Source organism: Delphinapterus leucas, chromosome 19, assembly GCF_059928025.1.
Source record: "Delphinapterus leucas isolate spDelLeu-1000000601 "Yukka" chromosome 19, BTC_Dleu_Yukka2, whole genome shotgun sequence".
Classification (NCBI taxonomy): Eukaryota; Metazoa; Chordata; class Mammalia; order Artiodactyla; family Monodontidae; genus Delphinapterus; species Delphinapterus leucas.
Window position 1 is genome coordinate 21971688 of NC_143147.1, and position 27843 is coordinate 21999530.

At 36.9% G+C, this 27843-nt stretch overlaps 1 protein-coding gene and 1 pseudogene across 5 annotated transcripts in view; both read left to right on the plus strand.

The window, feature by feature from the left end:
- Positions 1-23952, plus strand: part of LOC149744826 (RNA 3'-terminal phosphate cyclase-like protein pseudogene) — a 55079-nt pseudogene extending 31127 nt beyond the window's left edge. The window contains exons 3-4 of the transcript XR_016388786.1: positions 5682-5725; positions 13668-23952. The product of XR_016388786.1 is annotated as an RNA 3'-terminal phosphate cyclase-like protein pseudogene (transcript). The remainder of the gene's footprint in view (positions 1-5681; positions 5726-13667) is intronic.
- The window catches only part of SSH2 (slingshot protein phosphatase 2), a 244450-nt gene that overhangs the window by 93899 nt on the left and 122708 nt on the right, over positions 1-27843 (plus strand). For all 4 annotated transcript variants that reach the window (XM_022595586.2, XM_022595589.2, XM_022595587.3 and 1 more), the window contains one exon: positions 5682-5725. In XM_022595586.2, the coding sequence (XP_022451294.2) occupies positions 5682-5725 (44 nt within the window). The remainder of the gene's footprint in view (positions 1-5681; positions 5726-27843) is intronic.

Here is a 27843-nt window from a genome sequence, read left to right on the forward strand (position 1 = left end):
CCTTGTGATTTCTAATGTTCTGAGCATGTTGACTACTGGCATTTCTTTTTTCTTTTTTTTTTTTTCACTAACAATATGTGAAGTTACTTGACAAGGTAGGTAGTTATATGTGGTCTGGTGTATGCACTTGTTACAATAGAATGGTAAGCATTCTCCCTTTACCTACCATTTAAATGCCACTATTCAAGATAACTGTATTATCTGGTAATTAATCTTGCTGAATAAGCAATGTTGTATCTTTGCATTTTTGGCAGTGAATTCCATTGAAATAAGCATAATCAACACTCTTCATTAAAAAAAAATCCACTTTACCTTAGGCCTATAATGCCTTGACATACTGAGTTTTTTTTTGTTGTTGTTTTTGTTTTCTAAATCTCTTTTTCCAAGTAAGATGAAAGGGAAGCAAATCATTCATTGGCCTGACTATTGTAATATTAATCTAAGAAAGAAAGAAAAAAGTCATTTGGGTATCTTGTGTTAGAAACACTTCTCTGACTTGCTTTTTTTGTGGGCCAAAGGAATTTCCACTCCTTTAGCACTATTTTAAAGTGTAGAAGTCATAGAAGAAAGGTGACAAAGGATATTACTTTATTATAAGCCATGAGAAAAGTTATGCTTTTTTCTGCAGTTCCCTTCCTAACCACTGTCCCGGGGTATAGGTACCAAATGCAGATTCTTAGTTAAGAGGCAGCTGGTTATAGCAGAAATGTAGACCTGAGTTCAAATCATGACTCCACGTGGCATTTATTGGCATTGTGACCTTTAGCAAGCTGCATAGGGTTGTGGTGCACATTAAATAAAATAACATATAAAGTACCTGGCCCATAGTAGTATAAAATAGATGTTAGTTTACCTCTATAGATGTAACTGGTTTTAGCTGTTTGTGGCCTCTAAGGAAACATCAAGGGTATTTTTGCTTTTTATTTCTCATCACAATTCTCATAGGTAGAAAAATCTACCAAAAAAGCTGAAAATAATTTGAATTATCTCTTTTTGGTCAGCTCATTTTATGTATGAGGGAAAGGATATTAAGTTAGTAATAGCCCATAAACATCTAAAAGGGTACTCAACCTTAGTAGTAGTCAAGGCACAGCAAATTAAGACCATGGTGAGATACATATAACACTAGATTGGCAAAAAAGAAAAAGAAAACATCTGATGATTTTAAGTGTTGGCTAGGATTTAGCACAACTGAAACTCTCACTCCTTCCTGGTGAGAGTATAGATTGGCACAACTACTTTAGGAAATAATTTGTCACTACCTGGTAAACTTGTACCTTTAGTTATCCTGTGACTCTGCATTTCTACTCCTAGGTACCTTAGGTGTACCTATATCCCATTGACACCCTTGTGCATGTAGACCAAAAGACATTCCAAGGAAGTTATAGCAGCATGGTTGATGTCACCAAAAACAGGAACAGTCCAATCTATCTGAGTCGAATGGGTAAACTTTGATATATTCCTATAATGCAGTCTTTTACCCCAGCAAAAAAATGAATGAACTGTAGCTATAGGTAATAAGTGGATGAATCTTATTAGCATAATATTTAGTTTTTAAAAAACATATTGGTGTAAAAATAAAATACAGTGTGTATGTGTGAAAAAAAATAAAAAAATAATAAACATATTGGGAAGACTGCATAAGTGTAATACAATTTTTAAAGCCCCCAAACAATCAAAACTAAATAATATATTGTTTAACAATATAGACATCATGTAATTTTTTTAATAGTGGAATAAAAAATAATGCAAAGAACCAATATGTAAATTAAAATGAAATTCTAAAAAATATTCAAATAATACAAAATAAGGCAGAAAAAGGAGAAACAAAGGTATAAAGGTATAGGGAACAAACAGAAAATAAATGGATTTGGTTCTACCATGTTACTAACTATATCAGTAATTACATTAAATGTTAATGGACTAACCACTACAATTAAAAGGCAAAGATTGTCACAATGGGTAAAATAAAGCAAGATCCAACTACATTCTGTCTATTAAAGACATTCTTTAAGTTATAAAGAGATTGAAAAATATACCTTGCAATCAGTGAGCATAAGTCTGGAATAGCTATGTTAATATTAGATAAAGTAGATTTCAAGATAAAATGTCTTACTAGAAGATAAAGTTATCCTGAAAAATAAGAATCAAGTTAAAGGATTTATATTTCCTTCAAGACTTACTATGAGCTATAGTAATAAAGATATAGTACTGGCATAAAGAATGACAAATAGATCAATGGAACAGAATAAAGAACCCAGAAGTAGACCTCACTTACACTGTCATTTGATTTTTTACATGGAGCCAAGTTATCAAATGGAGAAAGGAAAGTCTTTTCAATAAATGTGCTTGAAAACTCGAAATCGATATGGGGAAAAAAAAGAGCCTCCACCCCATCTCACACCACATACAAATATTTATTCAGGATAGATCATAGACCTTATACATAAAACCATAAAGGTTTTAATAAGAAAATATTATAGAGTATCTTTGTGACTAAAGGGTAGGCAAAGGTTTCTGAAGACAGAAAACAGTAACTATAGGAGAAAAAAATTTCCAATTAGACTTCAGTTACAACTCTCACACATTGTTGATAAGCATGTAAAGTGGTATAAGCACTTTGGAAGCCCTGGTAATTTTCTCTAAAATTACACATGCATGTGTTCCATGACCTACAAAAAACCAAAAGCACATGTCCACCAAAAAAACAGCAAAGAATGCTTGTGTAAAAGTTTTATTCATAATAGGCAAAAACTCAAACATCCTGGGTATATATATCAATAGGACATGAATAAACAAACTGTGGTATATTCATACAATGGAATCCTCAGGAATAAAAAGGAATGAACTCCTTTTACATACAACAGCATAGGTGAATCTCAAAAACATTATGCTGAGTGAAAGAAGCCACACACAAAAGAGTACATACTATATGATTCTATTTATGTGAACAGGGAAACCATTTAAATGGAGTCATATGCTATATACTAATTTTTGGTGGAAAAAAATTGTGGTGGAAGAAAAATAAGAACAGTGGCTGACTCTAGGTTGTGCCAGGTATTAAATGAGAGAAATTTCTGAGCTGATAGAAATGTTGCATTTCTTGGTAAAAGTTTGAGTTACACAGATACATACATTTGTCAAAACTCATTGAATGGTTCACTTAAGATTTGTGCATTTATTTCATTGTATATACATTTTACCTTAAAAGAAAAGAAAGAACTGTAAAACCGAATTCTAACTATGTGCATTTAAGGGCAAGTACACTGTAAACTACTTTGAAATGCAACAGAAGAATAAGATGGATTGATCAGTGAGGCAGAAAGATGAATAGAGAAGTGATAACACAAATATAAAAAATGTTAATGGCAGAATCCAGATGGTGGATACACATGTTCACTATAAGATGTTTCAGCTTTTCTGTATGTATGAAATTTTTTATAGTAGAATGAAAGCAAGAAAATTATAAACTTAAAATTCAAGATAGTGGGACTTCCCTGGTGGTCCAGTGGTTAAGACTCTGCGCTCCCAATGCAGGGGACCCGGGTTCAATCCCTGGTCAGGGAACTAGATCCTGCATGCCACAACTAAAGATCCTGCATGCCACAACATAAGATCCCGCACAGGGCAACGAAGATCCCACGTCCTGCAACTAAGACCCGGGGCAGCCAAATAAATAAATAAGGGCTTCCCTGGTGGCGCAGTGTTAGAGAGTCTGCCCGCCGATGCAGGGGATGCGGGTTCGTGCCCCCGTCTGGGAAGATCCCACATGCCGCAGAGCGGCTGGGCCCATGAGCCATGGCCGCTGAGCCTGCGCGTCTGGAGCCTGTGCTCTGCAACGGGAGAGGTCACAACAGTGAGAGGCCCGCGTACCACTAAATAAATAAATATTTTTTTAAAATTCAAGATAGTACTCACATCTTGGGCAAAGGATAAGAATGGGAGATAGGAAATAAGCACACAGGTAAATGCAAAGGTATTGGTACTATTCTAGCTTTTAAGTAGAATGTTGTTCACAGGTATTCATTTTATTGTGCCTTATAATTTACATATATTTTAAATATATCTATTGTCATATAATTTTTCATACAATTAAAAAATGAGAAGAATACATCAGAAGTAGAGATCTATTAACCACTGATAACAATAATGAAGAATAATTTGTTAAGTGAGATTCCAGGAAATCATTTCTATTTATTACAGTTCCCTTGGGCTCCAAAATCTAACACTTATCTTTGCTTATGAGTCTTCTCATTTTCATTCTTGCAAACTTTCCAGGTTCTGACTATTGACTGTAGAGACGATCGGTTCTTTCATTTTAGCACCATTCTTTTCACTTCCTAAAGGGCATACTTCTGAACCTAAAACTTCCCCTGTAGGCAGAGTGTAATATACCATGACACCTCCCCTGTCCTCCCTCCGAGGGTAGGATCTTTGCTGTCTTCTTCCCTTTGTGCAAGATAATGGGCATACCTGAAATCAATAATGAAAATGAAATGGGAATAAAAGTTATAGAGCTGGCTGTGGCTGCCCAGGAATGGAGGTAGAATGATGTAGAGGTGAATGGGGATGGTTCCATAAACTCGAAAATGTAGGTGACTTATCGGCAGACAGTACACGTATTGTTTGAGATTGTTTTGCTCCTCCTATTTTTGTGTTTGCCAAATAGGGCAAAAGTGACCAGAGTGCAAATATAAAATGTCAGAGAGCAAACTTAAAGAAAAAGTTAGCACCTCACTATCATTAATTATCTCATCTTTTCTCACTTTTCCTTCATGTTGCTATTCTTGTCTCCATGAAGATCTGTACAGTATCTTAACATATAATAATTCCTAACCTAGGTTAGGCAGGGGTGAATGATATGCTTTTTCAATGTGTTGGGAGGCAGTATTTTATCAGTTTTAATTCTAGCTTTACTACATGAGTTTCCTTGAGCAACTTCTTTCCTTTCTGTGAATTTCAGTTTCTGTAAAATATTCATATTTCATTGAGCCTAAATTGCCATAACACCCTCAGTTACTTTATGTGCCACTAAAAAAAATAAATATTGCAATTAAACTATGATTCAATGCTTTTTAGTCACATTGATTGTAAATTTATCCCAATTTATGTGTATGTGTTAGAATCAGTGTACCGTCAACCTTCTGAGTTTATAAGGAATAAGTTGGACAATGTACTTAAAGTGTTGAGCAAGGCACCTGGCATGTTATAAATACTCAATAAGTAGTAGCTATTAAGGTAATGGTGACGTGATCATGAGCACTTTGCAAAATGGTGTTCATTGTTTAGGTGGTTCTTTGGGGATCAGAATCATTAATAGACCATCTTGATGAGATTTGTTGGTGAAAGTCAGAATACCCACTCATTTTAATTTTAAGTAACATAACAGTAACATAGCATCTTCAGTTGGTTTTCAGAAGTAATTCTTTTAATTATGAGCACTTTGTTATTAAAAAAAATTTGTAGACTATTGTGAAAGTTTCCTCCAGGAATAAATTATGTTGATATATATCAACTCCCTGGATTGGTTGAAGTCACTTTTTATGGAGAGAATTTAGTTTAAGTACACGGCATCAATGAGATATTCCTACATGTAAAGCTTAGTAAAAATTACATTGTTGGTATTATGATATGAGACCTCAGATTTACAATTTTTTTTTCTCATTTTTCTGTCTATACAGGAGGCAGACAGTGGGGAGGAGGAATGCCGATCACAGCCCAGGAGGTATGTTTGTTCATTACATCCTATAGTATTTCTGTAGTTAGTGTGTTTTCTCTAATTCTTTCTCAGTCTTGTCATATTAGTTGATCCTCATTTTCCAAGATGCTTAGTTGGTCTCTCAAAATGGAATTACTTTAAGAATTCAATTACTGGGACTTCCCTGGTGGCACAGTGGTTGAGAATCTGCCTGCCAATGCAGGGGACGTGGGTTTGAGCCCTGGTCCAGGAAGATCCCACATGCCGCGGAGCAACTAAGCCCATGCGCCACAACTACTGAGCCTGCGCTCTAGAGCCTGTGAGCCACAACTACTGAGCCCGTGTGCTGCAACTACTGAAGCCCACGTGCCTAGAGCCGGTGCTCTACAGCAAGAGAATGCACCACAATGAGAAGCCCTCGCACTGCAACGAGGAGTGGCCCCCGCTCACCACAACTAGAGAAAAGCCCATGCCCAGCAACCAAGACCCAATGCAGCCAAAAAAAAAAAAAAAAAATTAAGAATCCAGTTACTGACTCAGAAAGATTTTAAATGGTAGACTGCATTATGTTGTGCACCTGAAACTAATATAATGTTGTACGTCAGTTATACCTCAGTAAATAAAGTAACTAATTAAGTGGTAGATTTCTCTTTTTTTAATGCAGAAAGGCCTGTATTGGCCCAGCTTTGACCCAAGTCTCTAGAACTGTCTTGGGTAATGAAAAAGCAAATTTTCCTTACCTTTTAGGAAAATGTCAACTAAGGAACATTTCAGCCTTCGGTTTTATACTTATTTTTGTCATTCATTTTGATAGGTTTTGGCAATTTTTACAGATTGGTTAATATTTCACTTCCTCAATACAAAGAATATACTAAGTAACTTAACCAATCTTTTAAAATACAATGAAACTTTTTTTCTCCCTCTCATGGAATAGTGGGCATGTTATAAGGATACCAATACCTGCTGCCATTAAAAGAAAAAAATTATGAGAGACATCTAGGACATATATAATAACATTTCTGTTATCTTCTTTAAAATTTTTTATGGTAGTATTAAAGATTCAATAGTTCAGAATTCACTGAAATCCTTAGAACTTTGAAAGTCTGTAATAGCAATGTCAATGTTGTATGCAACAAACTATATTATATGATATTTTAATTTCTCAAGATTGCATGGAATTCAACTTTCCTGTTATAAACATTATTATACTGTGACACAATAGGGTACATCTTTTGTAAGAAATAAGTGCCTTTTAAAAATATTTGTTTAAATGTCTGTGAAATAAAATGTTTTTTTTTTAATCAACTCCCTCCCACAAGAAATAGTCTTGGTAAGTTCTAGACGGTCATTTAAATGCTACCAAATTTGTGTCCTCTGAACTCAATCACTAGATGATACTGAGAACGGATACAATAAATGTGTTCATTGTGGAGAAGCTGGCTAAAGGGCATGCTTCCTTAATGATAAATTATCGTGTATTTGTTGATATATATATATACCTCGCTTGTGTAAACCACAACTTAGTATAAAAATAGCTTTTCATCAGTAACTGAGGTTATTGGCAATATTTTTCCTGCCTTATTACAAAAATTTAGGCTTAAAGCTTAATTTCTCACTGTCTCTTAGGGAAGATCTGACAGTGAAGTGTCATTCTTTTGCATAGGACTACGAGACAGAAACCTAGAAGAAATTTTAGCTCATTGTTTACCAGAGACATCATAACCTTATTCCCATTAGAATGAAAAAGGATTCCAAAGGATTCTTAAATTTTCTGTTAGGCCAGATTTAAAGATCTCTGGGTTAATTTCTTTATGCATTTACTGGGGTAATTGTCCCCCAAAATTACATAATGATGAGGCAATGCAAGTCTATTTTCTTATTCATAGCACTGAATTGTCAACCATTAAGAACCATAAAAACAGTATATCATTGAAACTAATACCAATTCCAGGTAATAAAAAAAGATGTTGCATTAATCTCTTATTTTAACCAAATATCATTTATTGGGAAAGTCATAAGTTAAAAGTAATCTTTTAGTATAATTAGCTCAAACTATGCTACCTTTAAAAACCAATGTTCACAGGCAAAAACAAACAAAAATAGATAAATTAGACTGCATCAAAATTTAAAACTTCTGTGCATCAAAGGACACAACAACAGAGTGAAAAGGCAACCCACAGAAAGGGAGAAGATATTTGCAAATCATGTAGCTAATAAGGGATTAATATCCAGAATATAAAAAGAACTCTTTTACAACTCAGCAAGAAAAAAACAAACAACCTGTCTTAGTCAGCTTGGGCTCCTATAACAAAATACCATAGATTGAGTGGCTTAAATTTCAGACATTTGTTTCTCACGGTTCTGGAAGCTAGTAGTCCAAGATCAATGTGCTGGCAGATTTGCTTCCTGATGAGAACCCTCTTCCTGGCTTGTAGACAGCTGCTTTCTTGCTGAGTCCTCACATGGCTGTAAGAGAGAGGGTGCTCTGCTCTCTTCCTCTTCTTGAATGTACACTAATCCTATATCATGTTGGCCACACCCTCATGACATCATCTAACCCTAATTTCCTCCCAAAGGTTCCCATCTCCAAATATCATCACATTGGAGGTTGACTTCAGCATACAGACTTGGGGGGCACATAAACATTTAGTCCATAACATTCCACCCATGCCCCCCAAAATTCATCTCCTTCTCACATACAAAATATATTCATCACATCCCAACAGCCGCAAAGGCCTTAACTCATTCTAGCATCGACTCTAAAGTCCAAAGTCTTATCTAAATATCATCTAAATGGGCTTCCCTGGTGGCGCAGTGGTTGAGAGTCCGCCTGCCGATGCAGGGGACACAGGTTCGTGCCCCGGTCCAGGAAGATCCCACATGCCGTGGAGCGGGTGGGCCCGTGAGCCACGGCCACTGAGCCTGTGCGTCCGGAGCCTGTGCGTCCGGAGCCTGTGTGTCCGGAGCCTGTGCTCCGCAACGGGAGAGGCCACAACAGTGAGAGGCCCACGTACCACAAAAAAAAAAAAAAAAAAAAATCCTTAAATATCATCTAAATAAGATATGGGTGAGACTTGCAGCAAAATTCCTCTCCAGCTATGATCCTGTGGAATCAGATTAATTATACACTTTAAAATACAATGGTAGGACGGGCATAGGCTAGACATTCCCATTCCAAAAGGGAGAAATAGAAAGGAAAGAAAAGATGACAGGGCCCAAGTAAGTCCAAAACTTACTGAGACAAATCCCATTAGATCTGAAGGCTCAAGAATAATCCTCTTTGGTTTGATATTGTGCCTCCTAAACCCAGTGGGGAAGTAGTCCTGCCTTCAGGACTCACTGGAGTGGTGGTGTCATCTCCAGGGGTCACCTGAGCAGCCCTGCACTTCTGGCTCCCTTGGAGTACCACCCATGCAGTGTTCTGCAAGGGCCCATCTACCTGGCACCTTTGAAACTGACGTGGAGGCAGCCTTGCCTGTCAGCCCTTGCACTCTCTGCGTGTGGTGGGAGTAGCAACCTTGATGATCTCTGAATCTTTTTGGGGTACTCTTCCCTTTTCTTGGCGAATGTTCATGTTCACAACCTCCCTTCATTCTGTCTCATTTTCTGTTTCTGATCTTCAGTGAGATTCCATGGATGTTACAATGATGGAAGAATTGGCTGCTCTTTACAAAAAAAAAGAGTAATCTAGTAACAAGCACGCTAAAATTAAGAATTCAAAGGTAATGAATTGAGAGTGAATATTGCTAGAAACCAAAATTAGTAAGTTAGAAACTAAACTTCACAGAATTAAAAAGTGAAAATTAAAACACGTTTTAACCATTGTGTTAGCAAAGATTTAGATTATTAGTATCCAAAAAAATAGCATTTTCTGCCTTATAAATTGGTACAACCTTTTTAGAGTGTAAATTAGCAGTATCAATTAAAATTCAAAATATTCTGGATTTGGACCCAGAACTTCCACTTTTAGAAGTTAATCCAGAACAAAGAGACGGACCCAAGAGTATTTGTTGCAACATTTTTTTTAAACTTGGAAACATCCCAAATGTTGATTAATAAAGAAATAACTAACCAATATTTCTATCGTGTATAGTACTCAAAATGTTTAATAAATGTTAATGTGTGGGAAAAAATTAGAAATTACCATATGATCCAGCAATTCCCTTTCTGAGTATATACTCAAAATAACTAAAAGCAGGGTCTTGAGAAATTTGTGCACCCATGTTCATAGCAACGTTATTAGCCAAAGGGCAGAAGCAACCCAGGTATCCATAGACAGATAAATGGATAAACAAAATGTAATATATACATATAATGGAATATTATTCAGGCTTAACAAAGTAGGAAATCCTGCAATTTATGATGAACCTTGAGGACATTATGCTAAGTGAAAAAGGGCAGTCCCAGAAGGATTACATATTGTATGATTCCACTTATATGAGGTACCTACTGTAGTCGAATTCTCAGAGATGGGAAGTAGAGTGTTGGTTGCCAGGGGATAGGGGAGGATGGATAGAGAGTTATTTAATGGGTACAGAATTTCATTTTTAGAAGAGAAAAAAGTTCTAGAGATGGGTGGTAGTGATAATTGAACAATGAACAACAGTGAATTACTTCATGCCTTGTACACTTAAAAATAGTTATTTAAGAGGGCAAATTTTATGTTATATATATTTTACTATAATTAAAAAACAAATGATCTACTCATGTCACACCAGCTCCTTTTTATGATATCTAATTCTGGCGCTGCCTTGTTGTTCCCAGGAGTTAAGCATTAAAAAAAATCATAATTGTTGGGCTTCCCTGGTGGCGTAGTGGTTGAGAGTCCGCCTGCCGATGCAGGGGTCACGGGTTCGTGCCCCGGTCCGGGAAGATCCCACATGACGCGGAGCGGCTGGGCCCATGAGCCATGGCCGCTGAGCCTGCGCGTCCGGAGCACAGGCTCCACAACGGGAGAGGCCACAACAGTGAGAGGCCCTCGTACCGCAAAAAAAAAAAAAAAAAAACATAATTGTAGAACTAAAAATCAGGTGTGTATTATTACCTTTTTGATAAAAATATAAGTGGATGAAATTCAGTTCCAGTCTTTTCCTTTTTTTTCCTTTATAAATTTATTTATTTATTTATTTTTGGCTGCGTTGGGTCTTAGTTGCTGCACACAGGCTTTCTCTAGTTGTAGCGAGCGGGGGCTGCTCTTTGTTGCAGTGTGCGGGCTTCTCATTGCAGTGGCTTCTCTTGTTGCAGAGTATGGGCTCTAGGCATGTGGGCTTCAGTAGTTGTGGCACGTGGGCTCAGTAGTTGTGGCTCACGGGCTCTAGAGCACAGGCTTAGTAGTTGTGGCTGACGGGCTTAGTTGCTCCGTGGCATGTGGGATCTTCCTGGACCAGAGCTTGAACCCATGTCCCCTGCATTGGCAGGCAGATTCTTAACCACTGTGCCACCAGGGAAGTCCCTCCAGTCTTTTCTTTTGCATATTTATGAACTGATAGCTTTTTGTCTTCTTGTGTCATAACCCACTTTGCTGACTGGGGAACAGCCAGGAAGGTGACTATAAAACGAAACCATATAACACACCAATATTCAATCATGTTGATTTATAAATGGTTATCTCATATGAGTCAACCTAATAAAATTGCAAGATAATAAATAAAAGTGAGCAAAAGAAAGATGCCGTTGAAATAAATCTTGAAATCCCAAGACATCTTTTTTAAGGTGACTAGTTGTGGAAGGAAACAAAGTACCTTAGATCTAAATTAGAAAATATTTTAATTATAGTAGAATTCTCACATTTCTGTATATATCAACTCTAAGAATTGTATAAAGTAAAGAGAAAGAATAACCTTTAGGAAATTGTCTTTTGGCTCAGCAATTTATAGTATTGTACAATAATATAGTTTCAAACATCTCAAAGAAATCCCACCCACCCCCCGTACTACTGTTTTTAGACAAATGAATGTTTAAGCCACTCAGGACAGTTTTTATGTTTTCTCCCTTCAACTCAAGCAACATGTATAATATTTGTTACTATTTTTAATTACTCTGAATGTGTAGTTATTTTTCATGTTTGGCCCTAAACCTCTCCTGTTTTAGAACGTAATTTCTTCCTCTTCAGTTTTTCATAGACATAAAGAATTACTTACCATCTACTGAAAAAGTTCTGCACCTTTGAAAACGTGTTATTTTCTCTTAAGTACTTCAAACCTAACAATGAAAGTTTTGTTGCAGGTGGGGAAGAGAGAGAGCAAGTAGTGTGGGCCAGAGGAGTATCAGCAAATATCCTGGGAAGAGTTGGGTCTTGAACGAATGGGATTAGATAGGAGAACAGAAGAAGAGCATTCCAAATATAGGAGGATGGGGAGAGTGGGAGGATATCCCCAGAAGTCTGGAAGTAGGTGCTAATGTGTTCTAGGGACAATAAGAAGACAATTGTCTATATCTTAAGAGCAGAGGAGTTTTGATTTGATAGATCTTTGTCTAGAAGAATGGCATGAATGCCAGAAAAGAGTCTGGCAGTGTTATGCAGTATGAGAGGAGGCAGGAAAATGACTCAGGAAGCTGTTGCAGGCAAATGGCTAGAGGTGGGCAATCACCTCCAACTGACAGCAGCATGAGGACAGGGACTGTGTCTTTTATCTCAGTATCCACAGCAATTAGCCTGTAGTTGCCACTCAGTAAGTGCTTGTTTAATGAATGAATGAATGAAAGAGAATAGAATATTGGTTGATATCTTTACTAGAAATGATATAGTTGAAAAAGAGAACTTCTGTGAACACATTTGAAGAGTTCACCTTTGAACGTGTGAAGCAACAGGGCAGTAGTCAAGTGGAAACAGCTTGAAGACAGCTGAAAGAAAACATGGAATCAGGGCATGTCTTTGTGTAAGATATAATTTCACAATGGTACTGTGTTACTAATGCATTCATTTTGTGGCCAACTCTTTCTTCCAGATCTCTCTTTGGTACCTCGTCAGGTTCTCTTGAGATACAACTTCATTTAATTTCAGCCTATTTAGTGAAATAATTTTTGTATGGATTTAAATATCATAATGACAGTAAATACTACATTGCCCATCTTTAGGCTGTGGAAGGAAAACAGATGTACTTCTACCTGAGTATATGTTCTAGTTAAAGAATTTGTTAACCTAGAGAATAAGAGTATTCTACTTAAAATTAAAAAAAAAAGTGGTAAAGAGGAAAAGTCTGCTGTAAATATGAACTGATAATTTATCCTCATATGTATATTTTTAAATTTTGAAGCAATCTCATAGAAAAATTGCTGATACAGTACAAGGAACTTTTTTTTCAGAGCCATTTGACAGTAAGATGCCCCCCTCACCTCACTTTTCTATTTTAAGAAACAGAATGATGATATTAATATTTCATGGAGAGGCCTTTTATTGAACTTATAGCAGAATATATGTGTGTATGTGATTGATTGATTTACAAAAGTAGAGCTTTCCATGTATTTAAAAACCGTCTCTAACTGATGATAGTGAAGCTCTTCATCTTTTGCTTTTGGCCCTCCTGAAGTCTGAATCTCCACCTCCCACCATATGGGTTACTATTCTGATCCAGAGAACTTTCAGCTATTTATAAATATTTTGATGTGGCCACCAGGGGATGTAGTGAGCTATCCTCTCATCCTCTTGAGTTCTGCCACTGCATGGAGTAGCCCCTTTAAATTGGTAAGTGCACACTTTGAAAGGTTCTTTTCCTAGCCACTCAACAAGAGTAAGAATTTTCACTTCCCTGAAGTACTCTGTGTTTCTGAAGAATGTATTCACAGATTCTATTTTATATTTATCTGACATGTTCTGCTTCTGGTAGCTACAATAGGCATTCCTCTTAAATCTGACTTGAAAAGCAAACTAATTATTGCAGACATAATGAAATTAGGTATATCTTTTAAAGCTAGGTAAATAATTTTACTTGGTTTTTTTCTTTTAATAATTTTACTTTTTTCCCCCCAGATGTTATTCTTCAGGGTATTAAAAAAAAAAAAACAGAAAGCAATTACTCCTCAATTCTTGACTTTGCCAAAGTAAGTTTTTGAAAAGTTGTTTTTTTATAGTATAAAACTCCAGAGACTAATAAAGCGTCAAATACCTATCACTGCTGGGAGAGGATTCTGGGAAGATAGTGGAGTAGGAAGCACCAGGAATCTGGCTCTCTATCTCGACAACAAATTGACCTGGCAGAATCTGTCTGACTTAACTATTTTTGAACTCTGGAGTCTGTTGAAGGCCTGCAACTACTAGAGAAAGAACTGGAGGGTAAATTGTGGTCAATTTCAGCTCTTAGCTCTTAGTAGCTATCCATCCCTCCCCCTCAGCCACATGGTAGGCAACTGTGCACATGTTCCTGGTGTAGCTTGCACAGGGCTCATATAAGATGGGATGGGCAAAAAAGACCCTGTCCTCCAGATATCAGGGATCTGTGATCTGATAGCTGAGTGCCACTTCTGATCATAGAGGTGCAGACAAAGGGGCAGGCAGCCAGTATTGCTGCATCTCTCCCCTTTGTTGCAAGCCCCTCTCCCTCATGCTGAAGTGACATACAGGGATTTAAAGGGCTAGCACCCTTTTTTTCTCCCCCTTCACTTTTTGCCTTTCCACCTTTTGGGAGTCAGACATTAAAGACAGGACTTCAAAAACAGCTCATATGGGGGAAAATTAGAATATGTCCACATATGCCTAGGGAAAGGCTCAGAAAAGACCTGAGAAGACCTTAAGCTTATATCTCAGACTGATCCTTGGCACAGAGATGGCCTACAGCAATCAGAAAAACAAAAACAATAACAAAAAAAATAGTAAACCCCGGGGAAGGTGGAGAATCTGATTTCCAAAGTTACCACATTATTAGATTCACACTAATACCACATTATTAGTGTTCAACAAAAAAAATCACAAGGCATACAAAAAACAGTAAAGTATGACCCATTCAAAAGAAAAAAATAGCAGAAACTGTCCCTGAAAAAGACCTAATGGCAGATATACTATACAAAGACTTTAAAACAACCATCTTAAAGATGTTCAAAGAACTAAAGGAAAACATGGAGGAAGTTGTGAAAATGATGTGTGAACAAAATGGAGATGTCAATAAGGAGATACAAAATCTAAAAAGAAACCAAAAAAGAGCTTCTGGAGCTGAAAAGTACAGTAACTAAAATTAAAAATTCGCTGGATAGATTCAGAGGCAGATTTGAGCAGGCAAGAGAAAAGATCATCAAACTTGAAGATAGGACAATGGAAATTATCAAGTCTGAGGAATAGAAAGAAAAAGGACTGAATAAAAGCAAGCATAACTTAAGGGACTTATGGGGCATCATCAAGAGGACCAACATATATATCATGGGAAACGCAGAAGGATGAGAAAGAAAGAGCCAGAGCAAATATTTAAAGAAATAATGGCTAAAAACTTCCCAAATTTGGGTGTTCCCTGGTGGCCTAGTGGTTAGTATTCCAGGCTCTCACTGCAGTGGCCCAGGTTCAATCCCTGGTTCAGGAACTGAGATCCCGCAAGCCACGTGGCACAGCCAAAAATCAACAACAACAACAACAAAAACCTTCCCAAATTTGTTGAAAGACACTATAAATATCAAAGAAGCTCAACAAACTCCAAGTAGTATGAACTCAAAGATACCCACACTGAGACACATTATAATAAAACTTTCAGAAGACAAAGACAGAGAAAGACTCTTGAAAGCATCAAGAAAGAAGTGCATCATCACAAACAAGGGATCCCCAAGAAGAATATCAGCAGATTTCTCATCAGAAATCTGGAGGCCAAAATTTTTCTTATCAGAAACTTTGGAGGCCAAAAGACAATGGGCCAATGTATTCAAAGTTCTAAAAGAAAAAAACAGTCAACCAAGAATCCTATATTTGGCAAAACTGCCCTTCAAAAGAGAAAGAGAAGTTAAGATATTCCAGATAAATAAAAGCTGAGGGAGTTTATGACCACTAGACCTGCCCTGCAGGAAATGCCCAAGGGCTTCCTGCAAGGTAAAATGAAAGGACATCAGATAGTAACTCAAAGCCATATGGAGATACAAAGATCTCAGTAAAGGTAAATACATGGCAATTATAAAAGCTAGTATTATTGTAACCTTGGTTTGTAACTGCACTTTTTGTTTTCTGCGTGATTTAAGAGACTAATACATTTAAACTAAAAATCCCCCAATGATTAGTGTAAAAGCTAGTGTTACTGTAACTCTGGTTTATAACTCCAAATCTTGTTTTATACATAATTTAAGAGAGTAATGCATTTAAAAGAATTATTAGTTTATGTTTCGGGACACAATGAATAATGGTGTTGTGACATCAGAAACTGAAAGGAGTGGAGACAGAGCTGTAAAGGAACAGAGTTTTTGTATGTTATTGAAGCTAAGCTGGTATAAGTTGAGTTCAGAGTGTTAAAACTTTAGGTTGTTAAGTGTAATCCCATGATAACCACAAAGAAATTAGCTATAGAACATACACAAAAGGAAATGAGAAAGGAATTTAAACATTTCACTACAAAAACTCAACAAAACACAAAAGAAGAAAGTAATGTGGGAAATAAGGGACAAAAAAAGCTTTAAGGCATGTGTAAAATAAATAGCACAATGAGAGAAGCAAGTCCTTTCTTATCAGTAATTAAGTGTAAATGAGTCCATGAAACTCTTCAAACAAAAGACAGAGATTGACATAAGGGATAAAAAATACATGACCCAACTACAAGAGACTTATTTGAGATCCAGAGACACAATCAAGTTGAAAGTAAAAGGATGGGAAAAGATATTCTATGCAAATAGTAACCAGAAGAGAGCAGGGATGACTGTACTAATTATCAGATAAAGTAGACTTCAAATCAAAAAGGTTACAAGAGACAAAGAGGGATGTTCTGTATTAACAAAAGATTTGATGCAGGAAGAAAATATAACAGTTATAAACATTTATGCACTTAATGACAAACCATCAAAATGTATGAAGCAAAAACAGAATTGAAGGGAGAAATAGACAATTCTATAATAATAGTTGGAGACTTCATTACCACACTGAAAATAATGTATAGAACAATCAGACAAAAGATAAGTAAGGAAATAGAAGACTTAACACAATAAACCAACTAGATCTAACAGACATATACAGAACACTACCCAACAACAGTAGAATACACATTCTTCTCAAGTGCACATGGGACATTTTCCAAGATGGACCATATGTTAGGCTGCAAATTAAGTCTCAATAGATTTTAAAAGATAGATCTCATACAGAGTGTCTTCTAAGATCACAATGGAATGCAATTAGAAATCAGTAACAAAAGGAAAACGGGAAAATTCACAAAATTATGGAAATTAAACAACACACTTTTAAACAACCAGTGCATCAAAGAAGAAATTACAAGGGAAATTAGAAAATACTTAGAGTCAAATGAAAACGACACAGCATACCAAAATTTACAGGACACACACAGCAAGAGCAGTGCTAAGGAGGAAATTTATAGCTAAAAATTCTTACATTGAAAAATAAGAAGGATCTCAAATCAACAAACCAACCTTACACCTGAAGGAACTAGAAAAAGTAGAACAAACCAAACCCAAAGCTAACAGAATGAAGGAAATAATAAAGATTAGAGCAGAGATAAATGAAGTAGAAACTAGAAAATCAGTAGAGATAATTGATGAAACAGAAAGTTCGTTCTTCAAAAGGATCAACAAAACTGACAAATTCTGGTGCTAGATGGACTAAGAAAAAATGAGAGAAGACTAAAATTACTAAAATCAGGACTTCCCTGGCAGTCCAGCGGTTAAGACTCCGTGCTTCCAATGCAGGGGACGCGGGTTCTATCCCTGGTCAGGCAACTATGATCCCACATGCCACGTGGTCAAAAAATAAAATTAAAAAAAAAATTACTTGGACTTCCCTGGTGGTGCAGTGGTTAAGAATCCACCTGCCAATTCAGGGGACATGGGTTCGAACCCTGGTCCGGGAAGATCCCACATGCCGCGGAGCAACTAAGCCCATGTGCCACAACTACTGAGCCTGTGCTCTAGAGCCTGCGAGCCACAACTGCTGAAGCCCATGCACCTAGAGTCCATGCTCTGCAACAAGAGAAGCCACCACAATGAGAAGCCTGCTCACCGTAACAAAGAGTAGCCCCCGCTCACTGCAACTAGAGAAAGCCTGTGTGCAGCAACAAAGACCCAGCACAGCCAAAAATAAATAAATAAATTAAATTAAATTATTAAAAAAATTTACTAAAATCAGCAATAAAAGTGGGGACATTACTACTGATTCTACAGAAATAAAAAGGATTATAGAAGTGTACTATGAACAATTGTACACCAACAAATTGGATAATCTAGATGAAATGGACAAATTCCTAGGTTGTCCTTAAAATTGATACTTTAAAAAAAACTGTATTAAGGAATAATTGACAAATATACAATAACATTTTATAGGTAAAGCTTGAGTCTTCAAACAGGAAGGTTAAAAATGTAAAATTATGCCTCTAGCAAAATAAAAAGTTCTCAGTAATTAACAACTATTTATGTATTAACTACTAAAACCAAGGAGACATCCCCCTATAAGAACTAGATAGTGCTGTAAGTTATAAGATCTGACAAATAACTGATAATAGCAATGAATTTTTTATTTTAACCACGATCCAATATGTTTCTGTACCTTTTTGAGTTAAAAGAAAACGTCTACTTTCAGTAATCACAAAGTGCTATGCAAATATTCTTTTTTAAGTTTAACCTTTTAAAAAGACATTGTCAATGAGCTGCAAGAGAGAGAGAAAGCCACAGGTACTACCATCATCTCCAGCGCTCTGTATGTGGGTACAATACCTCCATGGCACCCACATGACAATCCAGATGTACTTTTTCAGCCGTGTGTGTTGCAACTTCTTGCATCAGTCTGTCCATCCCATCAAGGTCCAAAAAACCCAGGCCAAAGACCCCAACCCAGGCCTCAGAGATTTTGAAGCCAATGTCATAAGGCTGCTGGACAAAACAATTATTGGTTTTCCAATGGAAGTAAACCAAATTAGTGCACCCTTTTATTATCAACTAGGCCTTTCTATGGTGAGTTCATAGAACACAACTACAGTGCCCATCACAGTAGAGGCTGTTACCTCCAAAGCCTTCTTTGCTTGGCTCTTTATGACCACAGCCCTGTGTGGAAACAGTTTGAGATTGATGTGTGAAATCTTCGAACTAAAGACTATGCAATGGGGATGCCTCCTAGAGGTGGCGAAGTATTTTTCTCATGTCTTATAGGGAAGGTCTTGAGACCTATTCAGCTCACAGATCCTAGATAAATCAAAAGTATTAGAGGGCTACTCCATAGATGTATAACCTTTGATGACTAACTAAATTGTGGCACTTGAGGGAGCACCTTCAACATTTTCTTTCTTTATTTATGCAGACCATGTGAAAGGGGCCAACCCTGGGAAGGCTCTGGGCTTTGGGCTATCACTTTTTGCCAAGACCACCAAAAGAACCTTCCTGAGTGCTGAACTGGCCTTCAACCCTCAGGGCTGGGGGCAGCAGTGCTCCAGTGGATCTCAGCAGAAACTATGCCAACCAAGCTGCTGCTGGAAAGAGTCTAAACAGGCAAATGTGTAGATTCTACTAACTATAGCCTGATCCTAGAGGTTGCTCATGCTCCAAAGTCCTGCTAGCCCTGCTGTCTTCCCCTTACCATAGTTTTTGAGGCATTTGAAGAGCTTTTTCCAGATTATGTTTAAAATTTAAAAATAAAGCCATGTTGTGAAGAACTCAAGGGCAGAGATAACTTGTTTTGGCATTGGCTTTACTAATTCAGCAAGACCATCAAGTGATATTATCTCAGGATAAGGCCCTAGCTACAGGAAAAACAATGCAGCCAAGGAAACCCAGGGAATGAGTTTGAATGCATACGTCCAGGACAGGAGAGCTACTATATTAGGGATTTTCTTTTCTTTTCATCATCAACAACAACAAATCAGAACATACAAATAAAAGACAACTATATATCCAAAAAAAGAAAATAGTTTCACTCACTCATGAAAAAGTGTACTTGCTGTTAATCCTACTTTAAAACTGTGTTGAATTTTGCAAGTCTGTTGTATATTAATTTGGTGAATAAAATTAACATTGAAAAGTTCATAGTAATTTTCTCTAAGGAAGGACTTCATCATTTTTCACACTCTTGTTTGTCTCCCCTCATATGCCGTCGGCTCCCATGCATGCCTTGGTTTTACATTCCCAAGATCCAGGCCAAGCCCTGGCAACCAGTAGGCATGCATTACCTAATTGTTAAATTACTGAGCAAATGAATGATAAATATATGAGTTGAAGCTAGGGAAGCTTGATAAAAAAATCCATCTTGTGTCTTTAAAAGTAATTCATGGCTGGATGATTAACTTTCTGTAGTGCTGGTACCTTCTCCAAAAATGATTTTCCCAAATGAATAAAAGGTATAATTAATTTCATTTTTTAAAAAAGTAGCCTACAAAAAAGAATCAAAGATTTGCCCATCCTTTTCCCTACTTCTCTATACTCCCACTGCAGTTCCCAAAATTAGAATCTACCTTGCTCCAGAAAATTTTCAGGAAACTTTAAAAAAGTAATAAATTTAATATACTTCCTTTCTTGTTCACTACAAGTTATTTGTTTTGGATGAAGGGATAAGAGGCTATTAGGAAAGGTTTATTCTGAACACTTAATATCAGAACTGCTGAGTTCAGTATAAGGTCAAGTTTTTATTTTCTTCTCTCCTGATATTCTTGTGCTTATGGGTTTAAACAGTATGAACTGTAGGAACTCCTGAGATTCATGATTTTTCTTACCCTGAAGTATATCTACATATACATACCTATGTGTATCTACACACACAGGGTATACACACACACAAGTACATATTTCAGAGTAAGAAAAATTATAGGTATGTATTTATGTATCACCTGTATGTGTTTGTGTAAACATATTTTATAGGAAATAAACACTACAGAAAGATTTCCTATTATAACTCAAATGAACTCTCAAATTGCCGCCATCATCAAATTCTATATCACTTCAACATTCATATTTAATTATCTCAGAAGATGAGTAAAGCGTTTATTAGAACTGATGTGTTGAATATTAGTATTATTTGTAGACTATTAGTCTTTAGAAAAGATAGTTCAAAATGCTTGCTATATTTTCATCAGGTGATTAGAGAACAAGATTTCTGAAAAACAAAAGATTTCCCAAGTAAAAGTGAAAACTTACCCCAGCACAGCATCTGTTTTTCAAACTGTAATTTAACAGGAAATATATATAAATGTATATAAATTATAAGCATCAAATATTTTTATTATACCTGTGTAATGGCAGAGAATTGGACTACATTATTTTTTCTATCTTCATTATAATAATATATCTATGGATAAAAATTCACTTCTGCTTGAGCCTTCCTGTCTATCTGTAAAATGAGGATAGCATCTGCCCATCTATCCTATAGGATTGTTGAAAATGCAAATAAAATTGTTTATAGGAAAGCTTAAATGAATATCAAGCACCAAGTATTAAGGCAAGATATACAGTGATGTACTTTCACTAGTAATTTCTGTTCCATTTTAATTTCACAAACTCACAGCCTAATTTCTCTAACTCTGTACTATGACTGACACCGTTTACATCATATAATATTAAGATCATTTACTGAGGAAAAACAAGAAGAAAAATTGTCACACTTCATATACCAATAAAGTTCTTATTTAGTACAAACCTAGTATTGAATTAGAAATGGGAGCTTCCCATCTCTGTGTCAGTAAGTCAAATCTGATTCCACCTGGATGATTACCTAAAGTCACAGCCATTGGATGCTATTTGTAAAACCCTGTTTAAAGGTACTGATCATCTTGCTTCATTCATCAATGAATATTTATTAAACACAGACTCATCTGCTTGCTTCTCTGACTCACTGCTATTCCACCATCCTGAGGCAAAAAGATTGTATTAATAAACATAACTGGCAGACTATTCTGGTATTAATTATTCACTGAGAATTTCCCCAAGCCAAGGACCCATTTGGAGGAAGAAGAAAGGACCTGTTATGGATTACCTAAACCAACCCTAAAACAGCTGTTCTGCTGACACACCAAACAAAAGATCAGGAAATTTAGAAACTATTTAAAACACATAATTGGTTATGAGCCACCTTTGCTTATAATAATCCTTACTCTTCAGTGGAAAAATTCTCACCTCATGCTCTAACGGAACTCTCTGCTTCTCTTTCACAGCACTTCCAACACTGTTGTTACACATTACTTGTCTGTTCTTTCTCTGTAGAACCATACTTTCCACCCATTTTCAGGCTTTAGGAAGATACTTAGCCTCTTTGAGCCCATTTCATCGACTCTATAACAGAAACAAGGATTTGAGATATAAAGGTTAAGTGCCTGTCACAATAATAGGCACTCAACAAGTGGTAACTATTATTATTATTATCACTAATATTCCTTTTTATTATTATAAACTGAGCTCTTCTAAAAGTAGGATCATAATTTTATGTCCATAATAAACAAGTAAATCTTTACAGTATTTCAGAAACCTTCAGAATCACTATAGCCTAGTTCTTCTCTAAGCTTTCTGTTAAAAGGATGATCTGTAACATCTATACGTTACATACACACTCTCTCACACACACACATACGTTGCTGCTGCATCTTTAGCCACATAAAATATTTATAATTGTTACTCTGGGACAGGAAAATACAGGCCATGTAGAATATAGGAAAGGCATATTTGGGAAGATTACAAATAATTAGATTAAAAATATGGTGCCAATAAGAAGTTCATGTGTGTTACTATTTTTAAGTTGGAGATTTTACCTGTGATTGAAAAGAGGAAATGGTTCTTATTTTTTAAAAAAATAACCTGCTGGCCAGAAGTTACATATGAAATTCCAAGTCCCTTAACTGTGTGCGATAAGGTAACTATGCAGGAGCTCAATTTTTAGAATACCAGATTCCACCACGTAAAGCTCATTAACTGAATTACCTCCTAATCTCTCCTCACTCTAGGCTTTTATTTTTTACATACTGTAATTTATTTGGGGGTATATTAAACTCTTAATGCCATGTAGCAGAAAATAAGCCTATGCAGATCTCTTCAGATGTCAAGCAGATGTCGAGAATGAGAAATTAAATTATCCTTCACACACACACACACACACACACACACACACAATTACATTTCTCTGCCATTCTAGAAATTTCTGGAAAATGACTTCTGAGCCAACTTGATGTGGATCTTTAAGGTTCAAGTATGTGAACACATTTGTGGAAGGTTTTTAATCTGCAAAGCATTCTAATGGTCTTATTGGCATCTATACCTTTGGTAAAAATATTCCTGTTTCATGGAGTTTAGACTCTTTAAATATTGTATCCTTTATCAAGATTTATTGTGACTATTATTTAATGTTTTAATTTGTCATAGGGTTAAATACAATGTTTTACCTCTCTCTATTGGCTTGTTTCCCTCATCTTATAAACACGGTCAGGTCTTTATCAGACTAAAAGAAATTAAAATATAATTTTAAAATACCATCCCATAACCTTGTTTTCACCTCAAACTACAAGTTGATTTTGATTTTTTGAAAGGACAGTCTGTATTTACTGCCTCCTTTGTCAACTCACATTCACTGTTTAACCCATGAAATCTGACTTTTTTTTCCCTCCAACACTCAAACTGCTGTTCTTGTTAAGATTGCCAGTGAATAATTTTTGATCCCCATCTTAAATGACACTGTTGACCATTCTTCTCTGCAGTTCTCACCTCCTTTGGCTTTCTTATCATCATTCTTTGCTGGTTCTCCTTATACCCTCTGCCCATAGTATCCCAGTTGGTTTCACCAGCAATTCTTACCCTGTTCATCTCTTTTCTTTTTCTTTTTTTAACATCTTTATTGGAGTATAATTGCTTTACAGTGGTGTGTTAGTTTCTGCTTTATAACAAAGTGAACAGCTATACATAAACACGTATCCCCATATCTCCTCCCTGTTTATGTGGCTGCTTCCCACTAGCTATCTATTTTACATTTGGTAGTGTATATATGTCCATGCCACTCTCTCACTTCGTCCCAGCTTAACCTTCCCACTCCCCGTGTCCTCAAGTCCATTCTCTGCGTCTGCGTCTTTATTCCTGTCCTGACCCTAGGTTCTTCAGAACCTTTTTTTTTTTTTTTAGATTCCATATATATGTGTTAGCATACGGTATTTGTTTTTCTCTTTCTGACTTAACTTCACTCTGTATGACAGACTCTAGGTCCATCCGCCTCACTACAAATAACTCAATTTCATTTCTTTTTATGGCTGGGTAATATTCCATTGTATATATGTGCCACATCTTCTTTATCCATTCATCTGTCGATGGACACTTAGGTTGCTTTCATGTCCTGGCTACTGTAAATAGAGCTGCAATGTTCATTTTCTCAGGGTATATGCCAGTAGTGGGATTGCTGGGTGGTATTGTCTATTTTTAGTTTTTTAAGGAACCTCCATACTGTTCTCCATAGTGGCTGTATCAATTTACATTCCCACCAACAGTGCAAGAGGGTTCCCTTTCCTCCACACCCTCTCCAGCATTTATTGTTTGTAGATTTTTTGATGATGGCCATTCTGACTGGTGTGAGGTGATACCTCATTGTAGTTTTGATTTGCATTTCTCTAATGAAACAAATATTGAGCCTCCTTTTCATGTGTTTGTTGGCAATCTGTATATCTTCTTTGGAGAAATGTCTGTTTAGGTCTTCTGCCCATTTTTGGATTGGGTTGGTTTTTTTTTTTGATATTGAGCTGCATGAGCTGCTTGTAAATTTTGGAGATTAATCCTTTGTCAATTGCTTCATCTGCAAATATTTTCTCCCATTCTGAGGGTTGTCTTCTCGTCTTCTTCATGGTTTCCTTTGCTGTGCAAAAGCTTTTAAGTTTCATTAGGTCCTATTTGTTTGTTTTTCTTTCCATTTCTCTAGGAGGTGGGTCAGAAAGGATCTTGCTGTGATTTATGTCATAGAGTGTTCTGCCTATGTTTTCCTCTAAGAGTTTGATAGTGTCTGGCCTTACATTGAGGTCTTTAATCCATTTTGAGTTTATTTTTGTATATGGTGTTAGGGAGTGTTCTAATTTCATTCTTTTACACGTAGCTGTCTAGTTTTCCCAGCACCAATTATTGAAGAGGCTTCAACAGCAATTTTTTTTTTTTTTTTTTTTTCGGTACGCGGGCCTCTCACTTTTGTGGCCTCTCCCGTTGCGGAGCGCAGGCTCCGGACGCGCAGGCTCAGCGGCCATGGCTCACGGGCCCAGCCGCTCCGCGGCATGTGAGATCTTCCCAAACCAGGGCACGAACCCGTGTCCCCTGCATCGGCAGGCGGACTCTCAACCACTGCGCCACTAGGGACGCCCTTCAACAGCAATTTTTAAAGTAACTCTTCTCTTTTTAGGTTTTTCAATAGCATCCGACTTTATTTTCATAGAAATAAGTTATTTCTGTATTCATACGTAATTGGTTTACATAATGTTTCATTAAATTATACAATTATGATTGCAATAGGAACCAACAGGTTTTTTGGGGGGGGGGAAGGATTTGTTTCTGTCACTTTTTTTTTTTAACATCTTTATTGGAGTATAATTGCTTTACAGTGGTGTGTTAGTTTCTGCTTTATAACAAAGTGAACAGCTATACATAAACATGTATCCCCATATCTCCTCCCTGTTGCATCTCGCCCCCCACCCTCCGTATCCCACCCCTCTAGGTGGACACAAAGACCCAAGCTGATCTCCCTGTGCTATGTGGCTTCTTCCCACTAGCTATCTGTTTTACATTTGGTAGTGTATATATGTCCATGCCACTCTCTCACTTCGTCCTAGCTTACCCTTCCCCCTTCCCGTGTCCTCAAGTCCATTCTCTACATCGGAACCAACAGTTCTTAAAACAAATACAAATATTCTTGATGAGCATCCAACTTGTAAAAGCAGAAGTGAACAGGCATACTAGAGAGGAGTAACCTGTTAGGCAGCAGCATCTCTGCTACTATGGTAGGATGCTTTACAGAGAGAATGGAGACTGTCAGTTACTCCAGGAAATTCCTTAAAAGTGAACGCTGGTTAGCAGTTCTCATAGAATTGCCATGATGATGAAATGAGATATCATTCATTTACATAGTTTGGCATGACGCTTAGCACACAGTAAATGCTCAATAAATCATTTACCATTACTAAGAACATTTATAACCCACTATAACCTTTACAGAATGCATCCTGAGTAAAAGCATTAACCAGACAGCTTTGGGTAGTGATGAGAAGAGGGGAGGAATAGGTTTTTCACGTTAAGTGAACAACATCTGCAAATGCAAACCTGTAAAAAGCATGTTTGGTGGACTGAGGGCCATTTTTTTTTCACATATCTCATCTGTCTCCCCTGCTTTACAGGGAGCTGTTTAGTATATAATTATATATTCTCATACTTCTTTGAATATCTCACACTAACATGGTACCTGGCAAAACTGGCATTCACTGTTTTGGTATGCCTCTGTTTACCCATCTGTAAAATATAATCAATAAGTATAGTATATGTCCAAACATAAATTAACATTTAGGACTGTAAAAGCCCTATTGTGAAGATTCAGCATAAGAAATTTAATATTCTGCTTCCTAGGGTTCCTTTTTTTATTGTTACAGAATTTTCCCTAGATTCTTAGTACTTATCATTCCAGTACTTATTATGCCCATGTAAAAGAGTAAGCAGAAATTTTTTCGTAGTTAATGCTTCAGTTTGACTAACTAAAGCTCCCTTTCCCTTGAGATTTTGTAAAAAACAGGGTTCTTAGGGGAAAACATGGCTACCCCTTATGGGTTTGTTTTTTTTTTTGATGCAGAGCAAAATTTGAACTCCCTTCAGAGATGTGAACTTAATGTTCGATGGAATACATCCATCATTCAAGTGGTATCACTCTATATAGTCCGATATCAATATTGCTCTTTGGAGATGGGGTGGCTATGCAGAATTAAGATGCCTTTAAACAGGGATTGCATCTTTACAAAGAACACTTATAGCCCACAAAGACAGGTATTTGTGTGCTTTTTTTTTTTTAAGTGACGAAATTTCTTCTTGAAAGAATTAACTTTCGGGCTTCCCTGGTGGCGCAGTGGTTGAGAGTCCGCCTGCCAATGCAGGGGACACGGGTTCATGCCCCGGTCCAGGAAGATCCCACATGCCGCGGAGCGGGCTAGGCCCATGAGCCATGGCCGCTGAGCCTGCGCGTCCGGAGCCTGTGCTCCGCAACCGGAGAGGCCACAAAAGTGAGAGGCCTGCGTACTGCAAAAAAAAGAATTAACTTTTTTTTTTATAAATTTATTTTATTTATTTATTTTTGGCTGTGTGTCTTCGTTGCTGCATGCAGGCTTTCTCTAGTTGCGGCTAGCGGGGGCTACTCTTTGTTGTGGTATGCGGACTTCTCATTGTAATGGCTTCTCTTGTTGCAGAGCATGGGCTCTAGGCATGCGGGCTTCAGTAGTTGTGGCATATGGGCTTCAGTAGTGTGGCTCGCAGGCTCTAGAGCGCAGGCTCAGTAGTTGTGGCACATGGGCTTAGTTGCTCCACGGCATGTGGATCTTCCCAGACCAGGGCTCGAACCCGTGTCCCCTGCACTGGCAGGCGGATTCTCAACCACTGTGCCGCCAGGTAAGCCCCTGAAAGAATTAACTTTTAAATGTGTATTTAGGTGCCACTTTGGATTACATTCAGCTGTAAGAGTTTCAGAATGGGGCGGGGAGGGGGGGCTATGTTTTTATTACCGTTTAATTAACTGTAACATCATATTTAATCATCCACTTCTGTTCCAGTAATATCTAGAATAAATTACACCTGGTAATATTATAAGAAGAAAATAACTCTTTAACTGTAATTCATTCACTGTTAGCTAAATCTCTCACTAGGCTCACACACAAAGCGCAAAATTTATTTTCTATGATTTAAAAAAGACTATAATTATAAGCAGTGTTCAGCAATCAGTAAATTTCACTGACTTTATTTTTGACAATCATTTATCATATCTTTTTATTTGCTCAGTTTTCAAAAGTCAGCTTGTACATATTTTAAATTTTAATTTAAAATGTTAATTAAATTTAATTTTA